This window comes from Pteropus medius, unplaced genomic scaffold, assembly GCF_902729225.1.
Source record: "Pteropus medius unplaced genomic scaffold, Ma_sr-lr_union100, whole genome shotgun sequence".
Lineage (NCBI taxonomy): Eukaryota > Metazoa > Chordata > Mammalia > Chiroptera > Pteropodidae > Pteropus > Pteropus medius.
The window spans coordinates 12,304,447-12,326,293 of NW_024346062.1; the positions used below are offsets into that span (position 1 = coordinate 12,304,447).

At 33.5% G+C, this 21,847-nt stretch overlaps 1 protein-coding gene across 6 annotated transcripts in view; it reads right to left on the reverse strand.

The window, feature by feature from the left end:
• ARB2A (ARB2 cotranscriptional regulator A) overlaps positions 1 to 21,847 on the reverse strand; it is a 356,272-nt gene that overhangs the window by 172,099 nt on the left and 162,326 nt on the right. For all 6 annotated transcript variants that reach the window (XM_039875065.1, XM_039875060.1, XM_039875062.1 and 3 more), the window contains one exon: positions 3,810 to 3,929. In XM_039875065.1, coding sequence (XP_039730999.1) covers positions 3,810 to 3,929 — 120 coding nt within the window. The remainder of the gene's footprint in view (positions 1 to 3,809; positions 3,930 to 21,847) is intronic.

A 21,847-nucleotide genomic window follows, 5' to 3' on the forward strand; every position in this document is an offset into this window, starting at 1 on the left:
AGTTGAGATTAGAAACTGGGCCTTGACAGGAAAAGCTAATTAATTTCCAAATAAAAGAAAATTTTAAGGTTGCTTGATTTTGTCAAATTATCACCTAGAAAGACGAGACCAAAGCACTATGAAATGACCAACAATGGAAGAAATGGAATCACCTCATCAAAGTGGCTGGTGAAAGAGATGGTGAAAAAACTTAAAACTGTACTGTTTTTTAAGGACGATTAATTTCTAACAAATGAAGTCAAAATTTAAATAACCAATACAAGGCAAAAGCAAGCTGCATTACTTGTAGATGTCTTCCTAAATGAATTTGGCAAATGCATTTTGATTATGACTATCAATTCTATCCCTGTATAAAACAATTTAGAACACAGAAATGCAAGGCTTTGTAAATGATGGTTTAATAAGAGTAACTTTATATACTGACATTATTTTTTATATTGGCATTATTTTAAATACACAGAAAAGATAGCACAGGGCAGATATATTACTTTAAAAAGCTGATTATCAATTCATAAAATAAATAGTTCTTCCTTTTTGCCTCTAATGACTGAATGCTGGAACTGCTACAGAGCTGTTGTATCAACGTCTATTTTTACTAGGATCACAGAGAGTTTGGAGAATTGGAAACTTGAGCTGCTACCATATGATGAAAATAAAAGCAGTGAAAGGCATATTTTTAGTATTACTTTTCTCTTTATTGTAGTAAACTAGATACTGTTTTTATAAGGTTAGATCTGATCAGGTTCTACAATTTACTACCATAAAATTAACATTGGTTTTGAAAATAAATCTCTTAACTATAATGTATTCTTCAGGAGAAATTCAATACTTCCAGGTAGAATAAAATCATAAATTACGTTCTCAGTTTTCAAAAACAACTAGTAAAATATAAAAGCTCTACAACTATTTTGAGCTCTAAAAGTAATTTGTTTTCAGGTCTCTCTATTAGCAGCACATTTAATTTTAAACTACAATTATAAACAATTTTAATTTAGGAAATGGTGATACATTTTAGAATATGTCTTAACTGGTACCCATTTTTTTCAAACAAAAGCACTATAAGTATTTGCATGTATTATTGAAACTGTACTATCCACACAGTTTACATTTAAAGTAAATTTTCTTAAAATTTATGACCTAAAATAAAAGAATGTGCATTTGTATGAGAATGATAGAAAAACAATCTCTAAGCATTCAAACATAATGTTACAAATTAGGACTATTCTGTTTTGTGTGTGTGTGTGTGTGTGTGTGTGTATGCTTGTGCCTATGCCAGTATATGCTTGCGATCATCGTGCATAGAGATTTTAATCAGGAGCACAATTTTATGACAACTTTTAAAAAGTTAAACTTTTCTGAAATTCAAAGGATTTAACAGCTGATATGTATAATGTACTACTGAGACAACGAACCTAAACCATAATTTAAGATTTTCACAATTTACTTTCTTATAAAGTTAATATTAAAATTTTGAATGCAAATAAAACAATTTCATATATTATACTTATGATGAAAAATCCTGAGAGAATATTTGTCAATATTTTAAACATTATGACTTTTCCCCTAAGAATATTGGGAAGACTAGGTTAAGAATATAATTCTGCTTTAGGCAAAACCAAAATGTTTAAAAATATTTCAATTTTTTTTTGTTTCTTCATCAATGCTATGTTTTAAAAACTCTTGAAATTAAGTAGAAATAATGGACTTATATATATTAATCAAGCTGTGGCAAAATTTATGGTAAAATTCATCAGTGTACAATGATATTTGTTGAGAGGAATCCATACTATTAGGTCAGGAACCACTTTTTCTTTAGTTGCAACCATCTGTACATCCCATTGTATACCTCCATCAAAGTTACCTCACAAAAAGTAGCAAATATAGGAAGTTGAGATGATTGCCATTAATATTTTAAAACCTAAACAAGGTATGTTACATGAAATAGACTTCTCAGGCCTGGTGTTGCCTGACAGATATGTGATGTGCCAGTGGTTATATTATATTCCTCCTCCCATGCATGCACCTCCTGCAGAGATAGCAGACTACAGAAGCTGACCCTTACTGAGACCATCTTGTCTCTCTGACAAAGCTCCTTTTTAACTTCTTACTTACTGGTTACTTCCTGCGATGGAGAAAAACTTTAGCTCAGCTTGTGATAATTTCACAGGCCCTGAGGACCCTGACCCTAATAGCCTCAAGGTCAGAAGTCAAGTCTTGTTCTGAAACATCTGTGTGCTTTATATTAAAGTTGAACAAAAGTGGAGAAATATCCACCAGTGTGTGACAAGAAGGACAGGCAAAATAGGACTGACACACTGGTCATCTGTTATTCTGGCATCTTAAGTTCACTTTAAAAATTGTCCAAAATTCACTTAAATTACACATTTGATGTACAACAGATTTTTAAAAACTGTCTTAAAGTGAAAAAAAAAAGAGAATTTGTTTTATAGAAATCTGAAATTAGATTAGTTTCATAGGCTTTCAGATATATTTTAAGTTATTACTGCTAGTGTCAATGAAATTTCATGCTTAAGTAACTTTAATGGCTTGCAAAAAACATAAGCTACATTTATAAAAACTATATATATGTGTATGTGTGTATATATATCTGTATATATCTATATCTGTAAGGTTAAAAGAACTATTTAAAAGACAACATTCACATTTTAGAAAGTATGTCATACTAGTATGTTAGCTATCTGTAAATATCCATTATATATTATAATAAATTCAGCAGTTAGAAGTACTTGAAATCATTTCTAAAGAGTGAAATCAATTTAAGAAATTAATGATTTAACTTATTTTTGATCTTAAGAGAACATGAGCATTTGTAAATTTAGGTCAGCAAAATTATTCTCAGGTGTCACCATCAGTTTTATATCTAAATTATGTGGGTAAGCAATAAGGTATGGGGAAGCTGAAAAGGCCATCGGAATATATTTAACTTCCACGAAAAGAGAAATACATAGCAAAGTTTAGAAACATAAAAATTAGACAATCAATGCTGTGCCTGCTTTTAATGTCCACTTTAGATTATTTGGATTTAAAAGTGTCAAATGCATTTTAATCCAATTAATCATTTCATTATAGCACTGGTATCTCCCTGTGATTAAGGGGTTATGAATATGGAGGCACAAATTCTTCACAGTGCATTGTTAGTACTGATTATATTTCATATCATTCATATTGGCACAAGGTATGGTACTTGCAGTATTACATATAATACAGACAAAATTCAGAAATCTTGACAATTTTTTCTATCATGTATCTATTATATTAACTCCAAGAATCATATTATTTTGAAATGCAAAGATTTTTTTAGCCAAGCCATGAGTTCTGCTTAGAAACAGTTTAATAGAAGCTTTCTGGTATTTTTAATACTAATTATACAGATTCTGACCAAGTATTAAGGCGTAGAGATAAAAGTCAGGCAAAGATTATCAAAATATTCCTGACTATTCAAAAGGATCTCCTGAAATTTTTAACACTTAACAGATAATATATGCTTCAATGGTGTACATATAAAACAGCAAACATAAGTATCATAAACTGTATGGAAACTGGGGCTATAATGTAGAATAAAAAAAGTAATATGTAAATAAGGAACAGGCAAAAAGCTTTCGGGTTAGCATTTAAAAGCTTTGCCAGAATAAAAGAAGTTTATTCTTTTTAAACATCATAAAATTATTTACTCAAAATACATGATTTTCAATCTTTATAAAATAATTTAAAGATACCAACAAAAATAGAATGAAGGAGATAAACCTATAAGAAGTTTGGGAATTAAAAAGAGTTAAATGTGCACTTACCAGTTCAACAAAAGCAAGTCCTCCATAGCTGTGAGCAACAAAAAATACATTCTCAGCTGCAGACCTGGCTATAAAATGGTCCCACACATAGATCGCATGTTCTTCAGGAGAACCATTTTCCTATTAAAAAAAAAAAAACAAATATTATGTATTACATACTGTATCTAATTACTATCATAGTAATCAAAAATTAAATTTTTATGCTTATGTAGCATAAAAAATAAGGTAGTTATAGCTTATTCAAAATAACAATACAAAAGAACTATATTGAAAATTCAAATTAGAGAATAAATTAGTATTAAATTATTAGAAAATTACTGCTAATTTAACTGCTACTATAATCTGAAACAAAATATTTAAAATAACACATTTTTGAGGAAAAATTGCATTCTGCATATAGCTGAGATATTAAGATATATCTAAGTACATCAGAATTGTATAGCAGAAAATTATAGTGTTCTTATGATATAGTATAATGCTAAAAAATTCAGATGATTTCTATATGTGTATCTGAAAATATTTATATTATACATATATCTAAATTATTTGATTTATAAAATTTTAACTATCTCTGTATCCTGAAAATAAGCAGAAAATTAGCAACAAGTATTTTCTATTTATATTATTTAAAAATATATCTTTTTTTCTAAAAGAATTTTCTATACAACTCTTATTATGAGACATAAACTCAGGGTCTTTTACATTTCTCCTAAATTCCTAAACCTTAATAAATGTATGCATTTTGCTTTAATTTCAAAAGTGCTATAATAACTTCATTTTGTTGTGTTTATTTCTATAGCTGGCACATATTGTAATAAAACCTGGATAATGTGAAACATAAATAAAAAACCCCAAAGAGCTAAATAATACCAATTAAAAAACAAACTGCTAAAAATTAAAACAGATCATGAAAATGTTTTGTATGAATATTTCTTGGAAGCTTTAACACCAAAAGACTAAATTCCCTAAGAATGTCATGATATTATACAATGAAATTTCCATCTCAGAAATTTTATACTATCATATTAAGGTCCATATGAATGGATTCACTTGCCACAAAGAAGCTCGTGTTCCCTAATGTCTGTCTCCCCTTAAATTTCCAAAGCTCTAGACACAAGGTCATTTCCTTCTGTATGTCCCACAGCTAGTTCAAACTCAACTAATTCAACGCTCTGCTAAAAATTCCTCTACAAACCCATGTCATTGTTTTTACCCCTCATCTCCAACTGAAATCTGAACATCATCTCTTATTTCTCTCTCCCTCAAACTCCACCTATAATCAATCATTAAAGTGCTGTTAATTCTGTCCCTGACTATCTCTTAAATCCAGCCACTTCTCACCACTCTCATTTGCTCTAGCTTAGCTCATGCCGCCATCATTTAACATGTGGATGATGGCAAGAGTCTCCAGCCCATTTTCCCTGCTTCTAGAATTGCCCATTTATATACTTTCTCTCTAATTCTGTAGTGAGAACAACCTGTCAAAAATCCAAACATGATCGTGTTTCCACATCACTCACTTCCTGCTTAGAGCCCTTCAAAGCTTCTTCACTGACCTCAGGATCAAGTTCGAACTCAGTAAGACATCGAGTCCATTCATGATCTACCTTCTGTCTCAAACTGTATCTGTCACCACGGCCCTGAAAAATACAATGAGCCAAAAGACACCCTCTCCCCATCATGAGAGATCACGGAGAATGCTCTCTGTGTTCCAACTGCAGGGAACATCTTGCTTTAACCTAATTGTGTCATGCTTTTTTTGTCTATTTCTTTTGTTTGGAAAGTGACCCCTGTGTGCTGTGCTCTCACTTCACCCACCACCTTCACCTGCATAATTCCTACTTATCTTCAAAACTCAAATGAGACATCACCTTCTATGGAAAGTCTTCCTGATCATCCCCAAGGCTAGGTAATGTCCTACAACAATGTCTTGTGCCTGCACAACATTATTGCGCTACATGATTTCTATGGCGATTGCTTGTTAGATTATCAAATTCTTGAGGCCAAGAGCTGTGTCTTGTTCATGAAATCTTAGAGTAACAAATAAATAATGAAAATGCAACATTTATCTTCAGGATGACTACTTACAACCTTGTAGTCATATACTAAAATACAAATATATTTTCAAAGATAACTATTAGTAACATAAATATGAAATTACCCACACTTAAAGTATACAAAATAAATATAATAAGTGGAAGGAAATCAATAAAGGGCATTTTTGGCTTTAATAATTTAGCTTTCATTAGTTTTATTAGTTTAAAAAGTAGGAAAATGGTTATCATAAAAATCATGATAGTGGTTAACTCTAAAGAAGAGAGACCGAGTTGTAACTGGGAAATACAGTTCTAGTGGCTGGCAGTGTTTCATTTCTTAACTAGGGTGGTGGTTACACAGTGTGTTCTTTATAGTTATAGTTAAACTGACATACATATTTAGTGCTTTTCTGTATACATGCCTAGAGTGACCATAGAATTTACTGTACAAACCTTTGAGAGTAAAGAAGAGTATTATTGTGGCAGTTGTAGTAGGCGAACAGGTCTAAATGGGACTATGCAGAGAAAACTCAGACACCTGGTCACCCTAGTTTTATCTCACAATGAAGGAAATGTAAAAACAAAACAGAAAGACAGATATCAGTTTCTACCTGCTGATAGTTGGCAGAACAATCTTAAATACATGTTATGGTCCTAAACATTCTTCTATATATGGAGAGAATAAAAAAATATAGGAGATTAGATTACTGTTCCCATTAGGCTCTGTGCTGGAAGTGGAGGTGTAAGGATGATAAGAAGTAAGCCACGATCCTGGTCTTTTAATGTGTTTGCATAAAGATATAAGGAACAGTAGTGTGTATTTATTTCTGACAGACTGTCTTGACACCAAATCTAACATGCCCATTATAAATCCATATGATCTGAACTCAGTGAGGTCCTCCTCGCTTTCTTCTCACAGTCGCCAATTCTTTCTTTATACTGTTGAGATCCTATCTGTCCCATCCTTCTCATTCCCACCTCAAGCTGGGTTCTTGTATAATAGATTCTTAACTAGTCTCATTTCTTCTAGTCTTTACTCTGTTTCCAGATCAATCTTCCTGAAGACCAGCTCTGACTGACCACTCTCCTGCCTGAAAGGTCATTTACTGAAAGGGTTCCCATTGCCTATAAAATAAGTGGCACTTCTTAGCTAACATCTTTTCAGCCTTCTTTCTCACTATTTCCAGGGAGCTTATTTAGGCTCTAGGAAAGTCTGGTTTACACATTAATAGTCTGAAAGTCAAGAGGAAACTCTATCATGGAATTTAATCTGGGATCTCTTATCTGATGCAGCTCAGATAAGACAAAACCAAAAGGCAGAGGTAGCATGTTCAGTAATCCATATATGAAGTGATAAAGACTATAAATACTACTCAGGGTGATAGCAGAATAAATGGAAAGGAACGGAGAGAATGAGTCATTACAAGGGAAGAATTAGCAAAACTTTGTGACTCATAGGATATGTGAAACTGCCAACCAGGCCCAAATGACCTATCTATGACTAAAGGAGAGCTAAGAACCAACAGTTCTTTCTACTAATCACATATAAAGACTTCTGTTTTTAGAGATTAGTATTGTATCTGAGTCGTTTTGTCCATGCTTTGTGGAGACAATATGTGTTAACAGTGACTTGTCATGTAGGAAAAAAGAAACCTCAAGTATCCATGTGTCCCGACTACTTAAATATCTTCAGTCTGACTTGAAGGTCATCAAATTATTCTTTTGTTTTAGATTTTGAAACCAAATATCCTAAAAAGTGAGACCCAATTGAAAAAAAAAAATGTCTACAGTACCCCCATAGGGGTCAGCTATAAGCATGACTAAACAATTACACAAGACTATTTAGGCCACACGACATCCATTGGCCCAAAGAGATAAGTAGTAATGACAGTTTGCCATCAGGGCAGCACCAGATATTCCTTTTCAGTGGGAGCCTTGCAGCAGTTCCTGTAGCAGACCATATAGCCTTCCAGGAGTTACTCTCTTTGGCCATAGGGTGCTAGCTCAGGAGTGAGGGAATCAGATTCGCCTTGGGCAGATGCACGAGTCATACTGACTTAAAAGTCTTATACCCAATACTTGCAAGAACTTCATAAGCATGGCTTCCAGGGTTCCTGCCTGTAAGGGACATGCCCAATTACAAGAATTACTACCATGGGGAAGATCAAAGCTATGGTATTTATAGTTTATTATCTCCTTCTAATCCAGAAGCAGTTTACCATAGGCAATGTTGCCTAGCAACCATCCACCTAGAGTGAATACTATGGTATGCTTCCCAGAACCTCTTTTAGTTATATGGTACTCATTTCCTGAGCTGTGCCATTTTTGGCACTTGATAGCTTTAACTCTCCAGGAATGGCTCACAGGCAAAAAAAAAAAAAAAAAATCTATCTTGCCTAAAGTTATAATCCCACTTCTCAGGCAACATACATCCAATGACTGGTTAAGATGATGTGGATCTATAAAGACCTTATCTCTTGCCTCAAGGCAGGACATCTCTGAAGAGCCATCCCAGATCCAGAGATCGCCACAGATTTAGATGAGGCCTTTGCTGTAACTATACTGCAGTTCAGCTCCTCCAGATTCTTTTTTCTCTCTCCCCTGTGGGTACTGATCCCAAAAGAACTCCCCAACAAACTTCCTGCATCGAACTTCAGAATCTGTTACCTGGGAAACACAACCTAAGACACCATCTTATCAGTCTTCCAGTGACATAGAGCTAGAAAGTTAATTGAAAGTCAGATTCTCATGCAGATGGGGAAAGGATTTTGCTAACCTTTGACCCACATCATCCTACAAGAAATACGTAGAAAGTATTTATACCTATTTACATGTATTATTATCCTGCCTTTGTTAAAACTGCAAAATTTTGTAGGCTCAAGTTTACCTGTTAGCTCTACTATTAGCCATGATAGTTCAAATGGAATCTTGCACTATTTCAATTATTCTTCTCAATCTTTAATCTGACATGTCATTTCTCCTTCCTTTTAGAATATAAGCAATTTGAAGAAAGATACACTTTTAGATTCAAACTATATATACAAGGCATGCTATAGGCATTTAATAAATGACTAAGAATGCTAGGGCTATCGGCAACAATACTGTTGACAAAATATGAAGTGCGTTTCAAAATCCAAGTCAAAGAAGCTTAAACTCCATTTCAGGAATCTAGCTTCTAATAATCTGGAATGTGGCAAATGACTGAAGCTCAAAGATGTTTATCACTGTCTCACTTAAAACAGCAAACATCTGGATAAAGCTTAAATGTCCAATAACGCAGAAATAAATATTTAAGTAAATTACACTTTATCTAAGGAAATGTTATATAGTTATTCAATGAATTTACAAAGTAATACATGCATTTCATCTAATTTTATATGTGCTACAATTTTCACTATGTTGAAAGGCTTGAAAAAGACTAGAAGGAATCAAATAAAAATGTTAAAAAGCAGCTGAGCTGTCTATGGATTGTGGGATTATGAATATTTTCAATTTTTAGCTTCTTTACATTTTTCTGAACGTTCCAAAATTTCTACAAAGTGCATGCTTTTTTAATAAAATAAGCAAACAATAAAAAAAATCAGAAATTCTACTGAATGATTACTGCTGGCTTCTTGGGGAGAATCAGTATCTGAGCCAGGTCTTTACGCCTTCATATCTCACAAATTTTAAGATCTGGTCTAAACCACCACGTATTTACAAGCAGAAAATTGAAAAAGTTGTTTCAAATAGGTTTAAGAATAAGAATTGATAGCTGAAAGTTTCATAACAACTGAAGAAACAGAAAAACCAAAAAAATTAGAAGAGCACATACAGCACAATAATCTGAGACGATTGTTACCCAGCAACATGAGAGCAGTGGTGCATGGTAACTGACAGGAACAATAGTGATCCCAAACCATCAAAAGAAAGTTAATGATGCTATGTGAATTCCATTTTTTGAAGGACTGGTGACATACAATTAAATAGTTTTATTCAAAATATTATTTTAAAAAATAGGTAATAAAGATAAACCTTAGCTATAAAAAACTTGGCTTTCATTATGTGACTATTTCCCAAGGCTTTCACAAAATGATGGCTTTTTATTATCCAGTGTTTAAGAGAGCCGCATCTCCATCATTCTAAGATGTAATAAATTCTGCCAAATATTTACTTCCTCCTACAACAGTTGAGTATAATAATGATAGCACAGGAATTAATACACCTGAAGTAGTTTTTAATATAGATTTCTGACACTGAATTACTAAAACCCCAGTCTTATAAATGAGGTGATGCTATTCCAAGGTAAATTTGTGTCATTCCAACCTGCAGCCCACATTATGTCCACAATCATTGTACATTTATAAACCATAATCTGGAGGATATATATTATAGCATTGTATTTTGAGACCAAACAGATTTTAATAGGAAAGACTTTCCAGTATGAATTAATTACAGAAATGCAAACATACTAAATCTACTCTACAGGTTTCTCCATGAATTTCACATTAGAGTGCATTTTGTATTGAGTAACTTCAAACTGGGTGATTTTAGAATTTGCAAAAGCGCAAAGTGCATGAAAGAAAGGAAGTAAATCCATTAATTACAGTTTGTTGGTGGCAGAATGCATAGGATATTTACACTGTGGAATTCGGCTGTATTCAGAGTACAGGTTGAATTTCCTGATGTACTCTTGCCATCATTAATTGTTAAATGCCAAACAGAAGTGATGCAATAACCAAAGCCTTATCAACTATGCCAGATTCTACTACCTAGGCATTGCAAGGTCTGCATTTATGATGGACTACCTGAGCTGATAACACATGGAATTATCTAAACAACATTTGCATATTTGTGTAATTATTTTCTAAGGTTAATTAGCTCCTGTAAAGCATTTCGCCCTTTGAGACTGCTTACGGTGACAGGTTCACATATTTTCTGAACCACTGCCAAATTTGACAGGTTTTTCTTTGGCTAACCTGTTGCTACAAAGTTATAAAATAAGTGCACCTATAATATATACTTTAAACTTATAAGTGATTTTAGGAAAAGCAAAATGAAAATTTAATGAATTTAAAAGTTTTTAAAATGCTTAATTTTAAAATCAAAACTTCAAAATTGTTTTATTTTACTTCTTATAAATCTTTCTGTGATTGTATTGGTAAGTATAACAACTAAGAAAATTTGTGAATAAAAAAATCCACCATTTTTTACTTTAAACTTTAAACTCTCACATACTTATGTCACTAATTTCAATTGTATCACATATGTCAACCCCCACGCCAACACACACTGCCTCACCAGCTGCCCTTAGTACTACTACTGACTTGCTGTTCACGCTGGAGACATTGACTGGAGAAAAAACACTAATAAAAATCTATATAATTTTATGACAAAATTTACAAATCAAAGTTATTTCTTTTAAAAAGCGAAGACTTTTCATTAGGTAAAATACAGCTCAATAAAATCCAAATGGGAGGCAGATATCCAAGTCAGATAGATTTATGAGGATACAAAAATGTAAGTTACCATCTTGCTCCTAACCAATCCACAGGTATAAGATGAAAGAAAATTTATATTTTTAGGAACTGGCCAGTAGGGTATCCTTCCAGAAGAAATGAAACACAAGGACCATATGGCTCTAATCCAGAAAGGCATACACAACAAAAATTTATGCTTTAGCTTTAAACTTTTAGATTATTCTGTTAACTCTTTTATAAACAAACAAAATATAAATTATACATTAGTATAGAACAAAGCATTTATAAGAACAGTTATGCATAAAATATACTTTATAATGTCACATGGGATGTAATTTTTTATTTTAATCCAGTTAAATCATTTGGATTAAAAATTTGAGGTAGATAAGGGTAAAGGGGATCAAATATATGGTGATGGAAGAAAATTACTCTGGGTGGTGAACACACAATGCAATGTACATAGGATGTATTATTGAATTGCACATTTGAAACCTATATAATTTTATTAACCAATGTTGCCCCAATAAATCTAATAAAAATTTATCTTCTTTTTGGCATATCTGAAACATATTATCTTTTTTAAAGTATATGCATTTGTATTTAATGATGATTAGTATAGCATAATATAATGAAAACATCTTAAAAAATAAACATTATTTGGCCTCTAAATATTGACCATATGAAGTTACCAATACTAGACGTTTTTGACCTTAAAAATGGCAATTTCATAACCTTAAACAATGAAAATAGACAAAAGAATCCATAAACTAGAGATACCTTGAAACTATAAATTTTTCTCTACATTTTAGGTGTCAAAATATTGACAACCATCAAACTTGAAGACAAATTCAAAGTTATATTACCTGTCAATATCGCTATATTAATAAATTATAAATGGTTATGAACAGAACACATTCATAATGAATATAACTGACAGAGGATCAGGATTCAGAACCATATCAAACGTATTTGAATTTCACAGATATTTTAAGCTTAATATGCGCTGATTAAGTAAACTAAAAGTAAACTCTGCACTGATTTCCCAATTCCCCATTATATTTTCTTCCTCCGGTCTTTCTCATCCAGTTAAGTGGTAACTCCATTCATTCAGTTGTTCAAGCCAAACATCAGGAAATCATCCTTGACATCTTCCTCTATCTCTTACATTTACCCAACTTAATTTACCCTCCAAAATATTTCTAGAATCCATAAACTCCTCTCAATTTCCACTCTATCTCAGCCTAAGGAATCACCATATCGTGCCCAGGACACTAATCACTTGGAATAGCTACATCTTTTCTGTAATTCAATCTTTACAATGACTATATGACATAGATATGCTAAACACCCCAATTTACAGAGATTCATTAATTTTCTCAAGGTCATATAGCCTGATAGATTGCAAACTAGTCTGGTTCCAGTATCTGAACTTCTATGCTATACTACCTAGAGTTTTAAATCATATGTTAAAGTGCTGTTCATAAATGGCTGTGAGATTGGGCTGACATAAAACTTTTTGTTTTTATCTGTTTGAATATAAAGTTTAAATAATTAATATAGGGTTTAATTAATAATTAATAAGAAGTTAGTAAAAAAATGGATAAGCAAATAATTATGGCCCGTTATTTACAGAAATGGTGATAAATGCTTTGTGATTGGGCCATAATTGCCACAAAACGAGTATAACCTGGAATGGAAGGCAGACAGAGATTCTTAGATTCCAAAACTATGCTCCTGAGCATTTCCAACAAAATAAACACTGATGATCCCATTCACTTTAAGGAACTTTAGGCTTTCTTCTCTTAGTTCAATCTATAATGCAATCATAATATTGCTTCAACAGCACATACTGAGGCAAGCACAGATCTAAATACTTTTAACTCATTTAATCCTGACAACAATCCTACGAGGCAGGTACTATTATTATCCCCACAATCAGATGAACAAGCAAAGAATGATTAAGAAACTTATTAAAGAAAATTGCTAGTATATGGCAGGGCCAGAATTCAAACCTAGGTAGTCTGATCCCATAACTGTAATCCTGATTACCTTATACTGCACTGTTAACATCCTTCCCTGTATGTAAGCATAACTGAGGCTGCTGCTCTTTGTAGCAATGAACCAAACTGCTAAAGGTCTTTAGGAAAAAGAGACAAGTGTTGCTTATGTAGATAGCATGTACTGTGGGCCAGGTTCACATGAAAAACAACTTTGTAGAACGAAGCAGTTTGTTTTCTGAACGTTAAACATGTCATTCTTTATTTTTTAAATTACAATTATTGGGGTGACACTGGTCAATAAAATGTCGGTCTTTTTATCACTTAAGAATATATACAGTAATGATTGTAATTTTACTGTACCCCAAACTCTCACCCCCACAAGACCGAAGCACTCATTCTCCCATCTGCTTTGAGCGTTGATAGCTGATAGCTCTTGCAGCTAAGGATCCCCCAAACTCTTCTCTCCTGTTATTAATTTCAGGGGAAGAGATCCATGATTATGCTTCCTTCTTGGAGGGTAACAGCTTCCAATGATCAGTAGTGTTGGGGAAAAAGCGCCTGGCTCCTTTGCCCCAATTTGAGAGAACTTTATAGGACTACCTTTGCTCCCTGTGAGGGCCAATAATGACTTCTTCACTTCCCTACAGGTTGTGCCCAAGAACAGTTCCCAGTAAATCTCTGTTTCTAAATGTCTGTTTCTCAGAGAATCTGACCTACAACAGCTGGTTCCAGAGAATGGTCTGAAAAACTCGACTCTAAAGTAGAAATTCTGGAGCTAAATTACCTACTCACCAGCTGGCTGGCAATAAGACCTCAATGCCAATAGTAGGTAGACAAATAAACTCTCGCACATAAGAGCACTGCAAATGTTAAACACTTTCACAGTGATATAAATGGAAGTGTATATTGGTAGAAAGGAATACACCAGCAGGTACATGTATTGGTATTGAAAAGTACATCATTACAGGAACTATGGGATTGGATGGCTATTTCCAAAGACAATAGATACTTTGGAGAAAGGCAATGAAAGGCTGAGAGTGATTAATTGGCACAAGACTAAGTGTGCATATGAAGAGGCTCTCATCTGCAGCAGGAGGACAAAAGAACCTAACCACCAGGCCCAGTACTTTAAAAAAAAGCAGAGCTCTCAGCTCTGGAATATCTGCAATGTGGGGTTGGGGCTCTGATTAAGAAGGAGTGGGAACCTAATACATAGGATGGGGGAAACTGGGTCATTTAAGTTCCCAGATTCCCCTGAACCTTCAGGGCCTGCAAAAGTAGCCCACAGCTCCCAGTTAAAAGTTAGAGCTTTCCCCAAGCTTGAAGGTGAGGCTGAAGCCACTGCCTTTGTTAGATATGTACTTCCTCCACCTCCACTCTCACTTCCACCTTTGGCTCTAGCCCAGTAACTAGGATTAAGCCACCATATAACCTAGTCAGGAAACTGCTGGGCCTCCTGAAGGAGGAAAAGGACTACACTGAAGGTATTGCAGGGCTTAGCCAATACTTACAGGCAGGGGCGAGGGGAGTTCATATGGGACTAAATTATGAAGGTGCTGGATCAAGGACGGTAGAACATTAAGTTGGATGAGGGATAGTTTATTGATATATAAGTACTCCCTCAGAATACAGGATTTAACACCTGTCTAAATCTTCTATTGCTCCCAAATTTAGTATCTTATAGTTCCGTACATTAGAATTCTGACTTGGGTCTCACAGGCCTAAAATCAAGGTGTCCTTTCTGGAGGCTCTAAGGGAAACTCCGTTTCCTTGCCTTTGCTAGCTTTTAGAGGGCGCCCTCTTGGCTTTCGGCCCCCTTCTCCCGTCTCAAAGCCAGCAGCCTTGCATCTCTCTGACCATTCTTCCATAGTCACATCTCCCTCTCTGACACTTATGTCTGACTCCCTCTTTCACTTTTTAAGAATCCGAGATTACATTGGGCCCACCCGAGTAATCCAGGATAATCTCCCTATTTTAAGGCAAAATTGGTGCATGAATGGACAAACCAGAGTGGCAAGGTTGAAAGTGATGCCAAGGCCTACAAGCACGCATGTATTTCACTCAGCAAAGCTGATCTAGCTACTGCCATTTAATGAATGCTTCAGTAAAGTAGTAGAGTGAGAGGCAAAAGAAATGCCTTTGGAACATGAGTGTGCATGTGTTGGGGAGGATAAGGTTAGAAGACTATTTTACAACCCTACAGGTAATTAGCATTTTGACAGCACACTGAAGACATGCCAAACATTTCAGACAGTTTAGTCTAGAACATTCTCTAGAAAAAATGGTATAGTCAGAAGCTAAGTATGTCACATAGTATCTGTATCTGAATCTAAAACTATAATTACAATACAACAAAAACCCGTATGTCGACCCTGAGTCCTCAAGAAAAAGTTATATTTTTTTCAGTATACTCTAACAAAGGCATTACATAGCACAGTTTATAGAAATTTAGGGGGAGGAGGAAGGGAGGTTATCCTCAGGGATGTAGGGATTTCTTGGGGGCCCTAGGAGCTGAGGCTTTTGTGTAGGCAGGACAATTGTTAGGCATCAGTGGATAAAAATGTAAATGCTTATGATTTGATATTTCTACTTTGTGAGACACATGTTAACCAGTTGGAAAGATTATTTACAATTGCCAGAGACAACATATTCTCTCATTCTCTCTCGCTCTCTCACACACACACGTGCACACACACACGTGCGCACACACACATTTACATACACACACTAGAAGGCTTCCATTCTTATCCAGATGGTGCCACTGAACTAGCCTTATGACTTTGAGTGTTCACTGACCCCCTTGGATGCTCATGTTCTTTATCTGTACATGGGAAGTTATAATCTTGGAGACCTCTATATTTATACCTTTTTTTGATAAAACAGAGTAAAAACTTTGGAATCAAAAAGAATCAGAGTTGCTATCCTACAGAGAGGTTGAACAGATGAAAAAAAAAGGCTAGCAAACAGCATATAATAGCTGTTTATAGCTGGATATACTACAAAGATAGAACTAAACTCTCTATATAATTTCGACTTGCCACAATTAGTACAAAAAAATTAATAAAAAGCATGCATTTTAGAATGTTTCCATCCTAAGAAAAACATTTTACATACTACAAACCTAGATTTCTCACCATCTTACAATTAAACTGAAAATTTAACACATTTTGGTAAAATAAATTGGTATCATTTATCAGCAGATTTTATTTTAAAACAAAGGCATCACAAAACACAAACAGAGCACAACTTTACCATGCTATTGTTAATATTTTGTATGTATAGCAAACATATCCTTAAGCTACTTAATAAGCAAAATATGAGAAAAAAATGAGAAAAATGATATTTATTTTTATCTATTGAAAACCGCAAACATTAAAATACAGCATTCTTAATACAAAAATAAGGGCAGGGGCTGTATTTTATTATTATTAATTATTACAGTAATAATAGTGCTAATATTTATCAGGAGGTTACTATTTACCAGCTTCTGATCAAAAACTTTACATGTATTAACTCATGCAATCATCATAATCACACTGTGAGGTAGGTACTGTTATGGTTCCCACCACATGGATAAGGCACAGAGAGGTTCAGTACCTTGCTCAAGTTCAATCAGCTAATTAATGCAACTCAGGATTAAAGCACAGGAAGTTTGAGTTGAAAATCCCTACTTTTAACCCCTATGCTATCCTAACTCTCCCTCTGCTCTTTCTATCTTCCACAGGGTCTCTTGAGTTGACTTGTACAAAGGTCTTCAGTTTTAATTTGCACTTCAATGCTTTATTAAGAAGTGAAATTTAAAACAATCTGAAGACTTTTCTAAAAGAATTATAGGACATTTATTTAACTTCTATTAGCAACAGGACAAAAACACTGAAACTAAAATTAAATATCCAAATCTTAAAAAAGAGATCAACTAGTACATTCAATAAAAGAATTCTAAAATTTCTAGTTTGCTTCCTTTTTTGAGACTAAAATAATATTTTCTTGTTCTCTTTGGCATCACTAATCAAACCGCATGCATACACTTTCTCTGTAGAATATGTAATTATTTGAGACTAAACCCACAAGTGAGAATTTTGAATATTAGAAATACATCATGTGATAAAGTATGACTTAAGTATCAGATTATTAATAGATAAAATTTTAAACTGAAAAGATAAATGATAAAGTAAAACTGTAGTCATTTTAGTAAACCAGGCAATCTCAATTTTCCGATCACAGAACAAAAGGCTTCAAAGAACGCTCATATACTATAAATATTATCAGGACTAGACTCACATGGTGACCTTGCTGGCATCTAACTCCTTTAACAGTATTTGGAAGTGCATTGTTTCAAATCAATAACTAATTAACAAAGTACAAAAGAAGTTGCACTGTTTCCTTAGCTCCTTGTTAAAAATGGCTTTTGGCAGCACATGGGCAGAAAGGTCGCTTTTCTAACATCTCCAAGAGCCTTTCAACACCCTGCCTCTGTCAGATTAAATTACTTTTAGCAATTAATTGTCATAAGTTAAAACAGAAGCACATTTGTTACAGCGGGCTGTCATAATGACATGGTGAGTAGTTGTTTTGATATGAATTTCTTCCACTGACCTTCTATCATATCTTAATTTTTGTGGTTGACCTAACTGGAAGATTGGGAGCATGTCTTAACTCAGAAAGCACAGGCCAAACCGTGGAGGTCTTCGGATGAGACACTAACAAATAATTGAAAAAAAATTTTCTACAGATACTTTGAAAAGCAGAGGTTATAAAACAAAGAAATGTGTAAATTGGAAATTTAAAAAAATTTAGTCTTAACTAACACAAAAATACAGAATGTAAGAAAAATTAAATTTTCTATTGAGTTTATAAACATATTATGGGATCATAGTCAAATTGTATCAAAGGGAAACATGTAGAAATAGAATGCTATAAGGAAATATTAAATGTTTCTAAGAGGTAAATTTCAGTAAGTACATATAAGTACATATCTTCTACTTAATAAACACTTTTTAAAATCAGTTACTAATAATTCCTTACCTAATATTATTCTTTATAACTCTTTAATAGAACAGAACATTAAAACTTACCTTCATTGAGGATTATAACACTTAGATAAATCTAGTAATAGGTCAGATAGTGTTTCGAACAGTGAATGACATGCAAATTTTTGTCTCAACAATAAAATATTTTTCATATTTGATTTTTTGCTATTGCTATAAATTTGCTACATTTTTTTAGCTATTTTAAAATTTAAGAGAACTTCATAGAAAATTAAAATAGGTGAAAAATAGGCCATCTCAAAAGGACAAGGAAAATGAAAAGGCATGACATTTTCAAGAAATCCTAAACCTATGAAAACAGTGATAACAACAGCTGACATTTTTCAAGTGCTTACTTTGAATTAGAAATTGTACTAAATGCTTAATATGTTCTAATTCATTTAATTTTCATGATACCCTGGGCAGTAGCTACCATTAACTCCTTTTTACAGACAAGGCAACTGATACTTGGAAAGTTTAAGTCAATTGCCCAGCATAATATGCCTAGTGGAGTTTCTTTGATTTCAGATCCTATAATCTTAAGTTAACCCTACACTATTTTTTACATATGTATACACACACATACACATACATGCACATGCTCTGTTTAAATATCCACAACGTTAAAAAATCAGTTACTAACACACATGTCTAATTATCATTATTTGCAAAAGTGCTAGAATGGGCAAGATTAATACTATTTAAATCTGAAGTCAATATAAACTTTTTTTTCCCCAGAACTATAAACTCGCCTTGCTAATTAACTGGGTGAAATGTCCCTTCCAGATAGATGTTGTGAAGGCAACTGCATAGGGGTAGGAAAGTTTCCATTTAAGTAACTTTATTGTGTTTGCGGTTAAATATTGAGGTTCTAAGTCCTTGAGGTATTTTTTTTCCTCCGAGAGTATATTCTATAGCACTGAAAAATTAACACTAGAGGCAAAACAGAAGTCACTGATTTTGTCAGATGATCTCGGTTAAACATTTTTATATTTCAGAAAGTGTTGCAGACAGAATATAACTGATAAAATATAACCTGGTATTCTTCTCCCTTCATTGAAACCAGTGGCAACTCTTAGTAAAGTAGCTCGTTTTGAGGAGAGGAAATTATTTAAATAAGAATTATTTCATTATTTCTTGGAATTATACGAGTTTAGAAAACATGGCCTTTCACTTATTTGCATACCTATCCATTTTACGAGGGAAAAAACTGAGCTCCAGAGGTCTAAAATGACTTGTTCATTATTTCTCACTGGTCATTGTAGTTATTTCATTGGTTAAAATTTCAGTTCTTAAAAAGGTATGAACACTAACACACCTTGCATTGCATGTAATTTATAAATCTTTAAAGTGACTTCAACTACCTGACTTCTTGATTCTCATTACAATCCAATGGAGTACACAGGTCCTGAAAGACCTCTTACCTTCTTTTTCTTTAATTCTCATCTAATCTATTAGCATATCCTGCACATTGGCCATCCTAAAACTATTTCTAAATTGACACCCAAACTACTTCTAAAATCCATCATCTACTTCAATTGCCTAGGAAGTAAAATTAAGTACATATGCATTGGGAAATGACAGCATAAAAAGACTGGCAGTGAGCTGGTGGAACTGCAAGTTGGTACAGCCACTATGGAAAACAGTATGGAGGTTCCTCAAAAAACTAAGAATTGGTCTACCATATGATCCAGCAATCCCTCTACTGCGTATTTACCCCAAAGACTTGAAAACACATATCTGAAAAGATATTTGCACACTGATGTTCATAGCAGCACTATTCACAGTGGCCGGGACATGGAAGCAACCAAAGTATCTACGACAGATGATTGGCTAAAGAAGCTGTGGTACATATATACAATGGAATATTACTCAGCCATAAGAAGAGATGAAATACTGCCATTTGAGATAACATGGATGGACCTCAAGATAATCACGAGGAGAGAAATAAGCCAGACAGAAAAAGTTGAAAGTCACATCATATCACTTTATGTGGGATATAAACCTAAAAGCAACAAATGAACAGGACGAACAGAGACTCATGGACATGGACTATAGACTGGTGGTTACTAGTGGGGTGTGGGAAGAAGGGGAAGATAGATGGGGTAAAGGGAGTCAAATATAGGGTTTAGGGGAAGGGTAAAATGGGTAAAGGGATCAAATATATGGCAGCTAAAGGAAACTAGACTTTGAGTGGTAAACATACAATAGAATATACAGATATCAAATGATAATGTACACCTGAAAATTATATAATTGTATTAACCAATGTTACCCCAATAAACATAATTAAAAATTAAAAAAAAAAGACTGGTAGTGAGAGCTGAAATAGTTACAATGATTATTATAAAGCTAAATAATTGTTATAAATAAAATTATTTTCCTGCTTAAAAATGTAAAAAAAAAATTATTCTAGGAAAAGAAACATCATAATGTAAAAAATTATAATCTCTATGACGTAACATTATGTTAATAACAATACAGATGGCGGAAGGAAGAGGAAGAGGAGAGAGTTAAGAAACTGTTATGATGGTGGTAGTATAACAGAGCTACATTTCTAACCTTAAATTGGTGTGTAGGGAAGAGGAAGAGAGAAAAATAAAATGAGGACTATTACTACATGGAGGCACTGCCAGATACTAAAGGTAGAGTGAAGTCTCAAAGACTGCGAAATATAAGTTACACCAATCTGCTCAGAGGCCACTGTTTAGTGCTGATGCTATATTTAGTCACGTACTTGATGTCTGCCTCTTCTGACTCTATTTCTATAGTCTCAATCAAATCAAGCCACATTTAAGTCTGCTTAATCTACTAATGTACATAAGCTAAGACAAAACTAGAGAGAGTACTCAAATCACTGGATTTATAGTATAGTTACAAAGTTTTTCTTATTTAGAAAGAGACATATCTTTGATCACATATATTTAGATGTAATAGAGAACTTGGAACTAATGCATATTAGAAAATTTGAATAAAGACAGGCTAACTAATCACATCTTAGCCAATATTCTTAATCTTAAAATGTTATAATTTATCTAATTTAAAAATTTATTATAATGAAATATATTCAATGTATTTATGCCAGAACATTTACAAATGGAAGTCCATTCAAATGCTTCAAGTGTTGGAGCGGCTATCTGTATATTCCTTGTTAATGAGTATGTAAGTTACATCAGGCTTCAGTGGCAATGGTTCAGTCCAATGACTGAAATAGTAATAGTATTTTCACATCATAAATAGTGTCAAGAGTAAGTTACTTTGAAAGTTTTAAGCAGCTTGACCTGGACAATCTGGGCAATGCACTACAATGTAAACTTACTCCCCTAAGCACAAAAATGAACCAGAGACCTTACTGTAAATTAAATGATAATTCTATCAGAGACAACCTTGCTAAACAGACTTTTATTTAAACCCTGAGAATGCAGAAATAGACAAAATATAAGCCTTTCTTTTAAATAATTAGATGTCTACTTTGCAAAGTAAATATGACCTCAATTATTTCCTTAATTTGGAAAA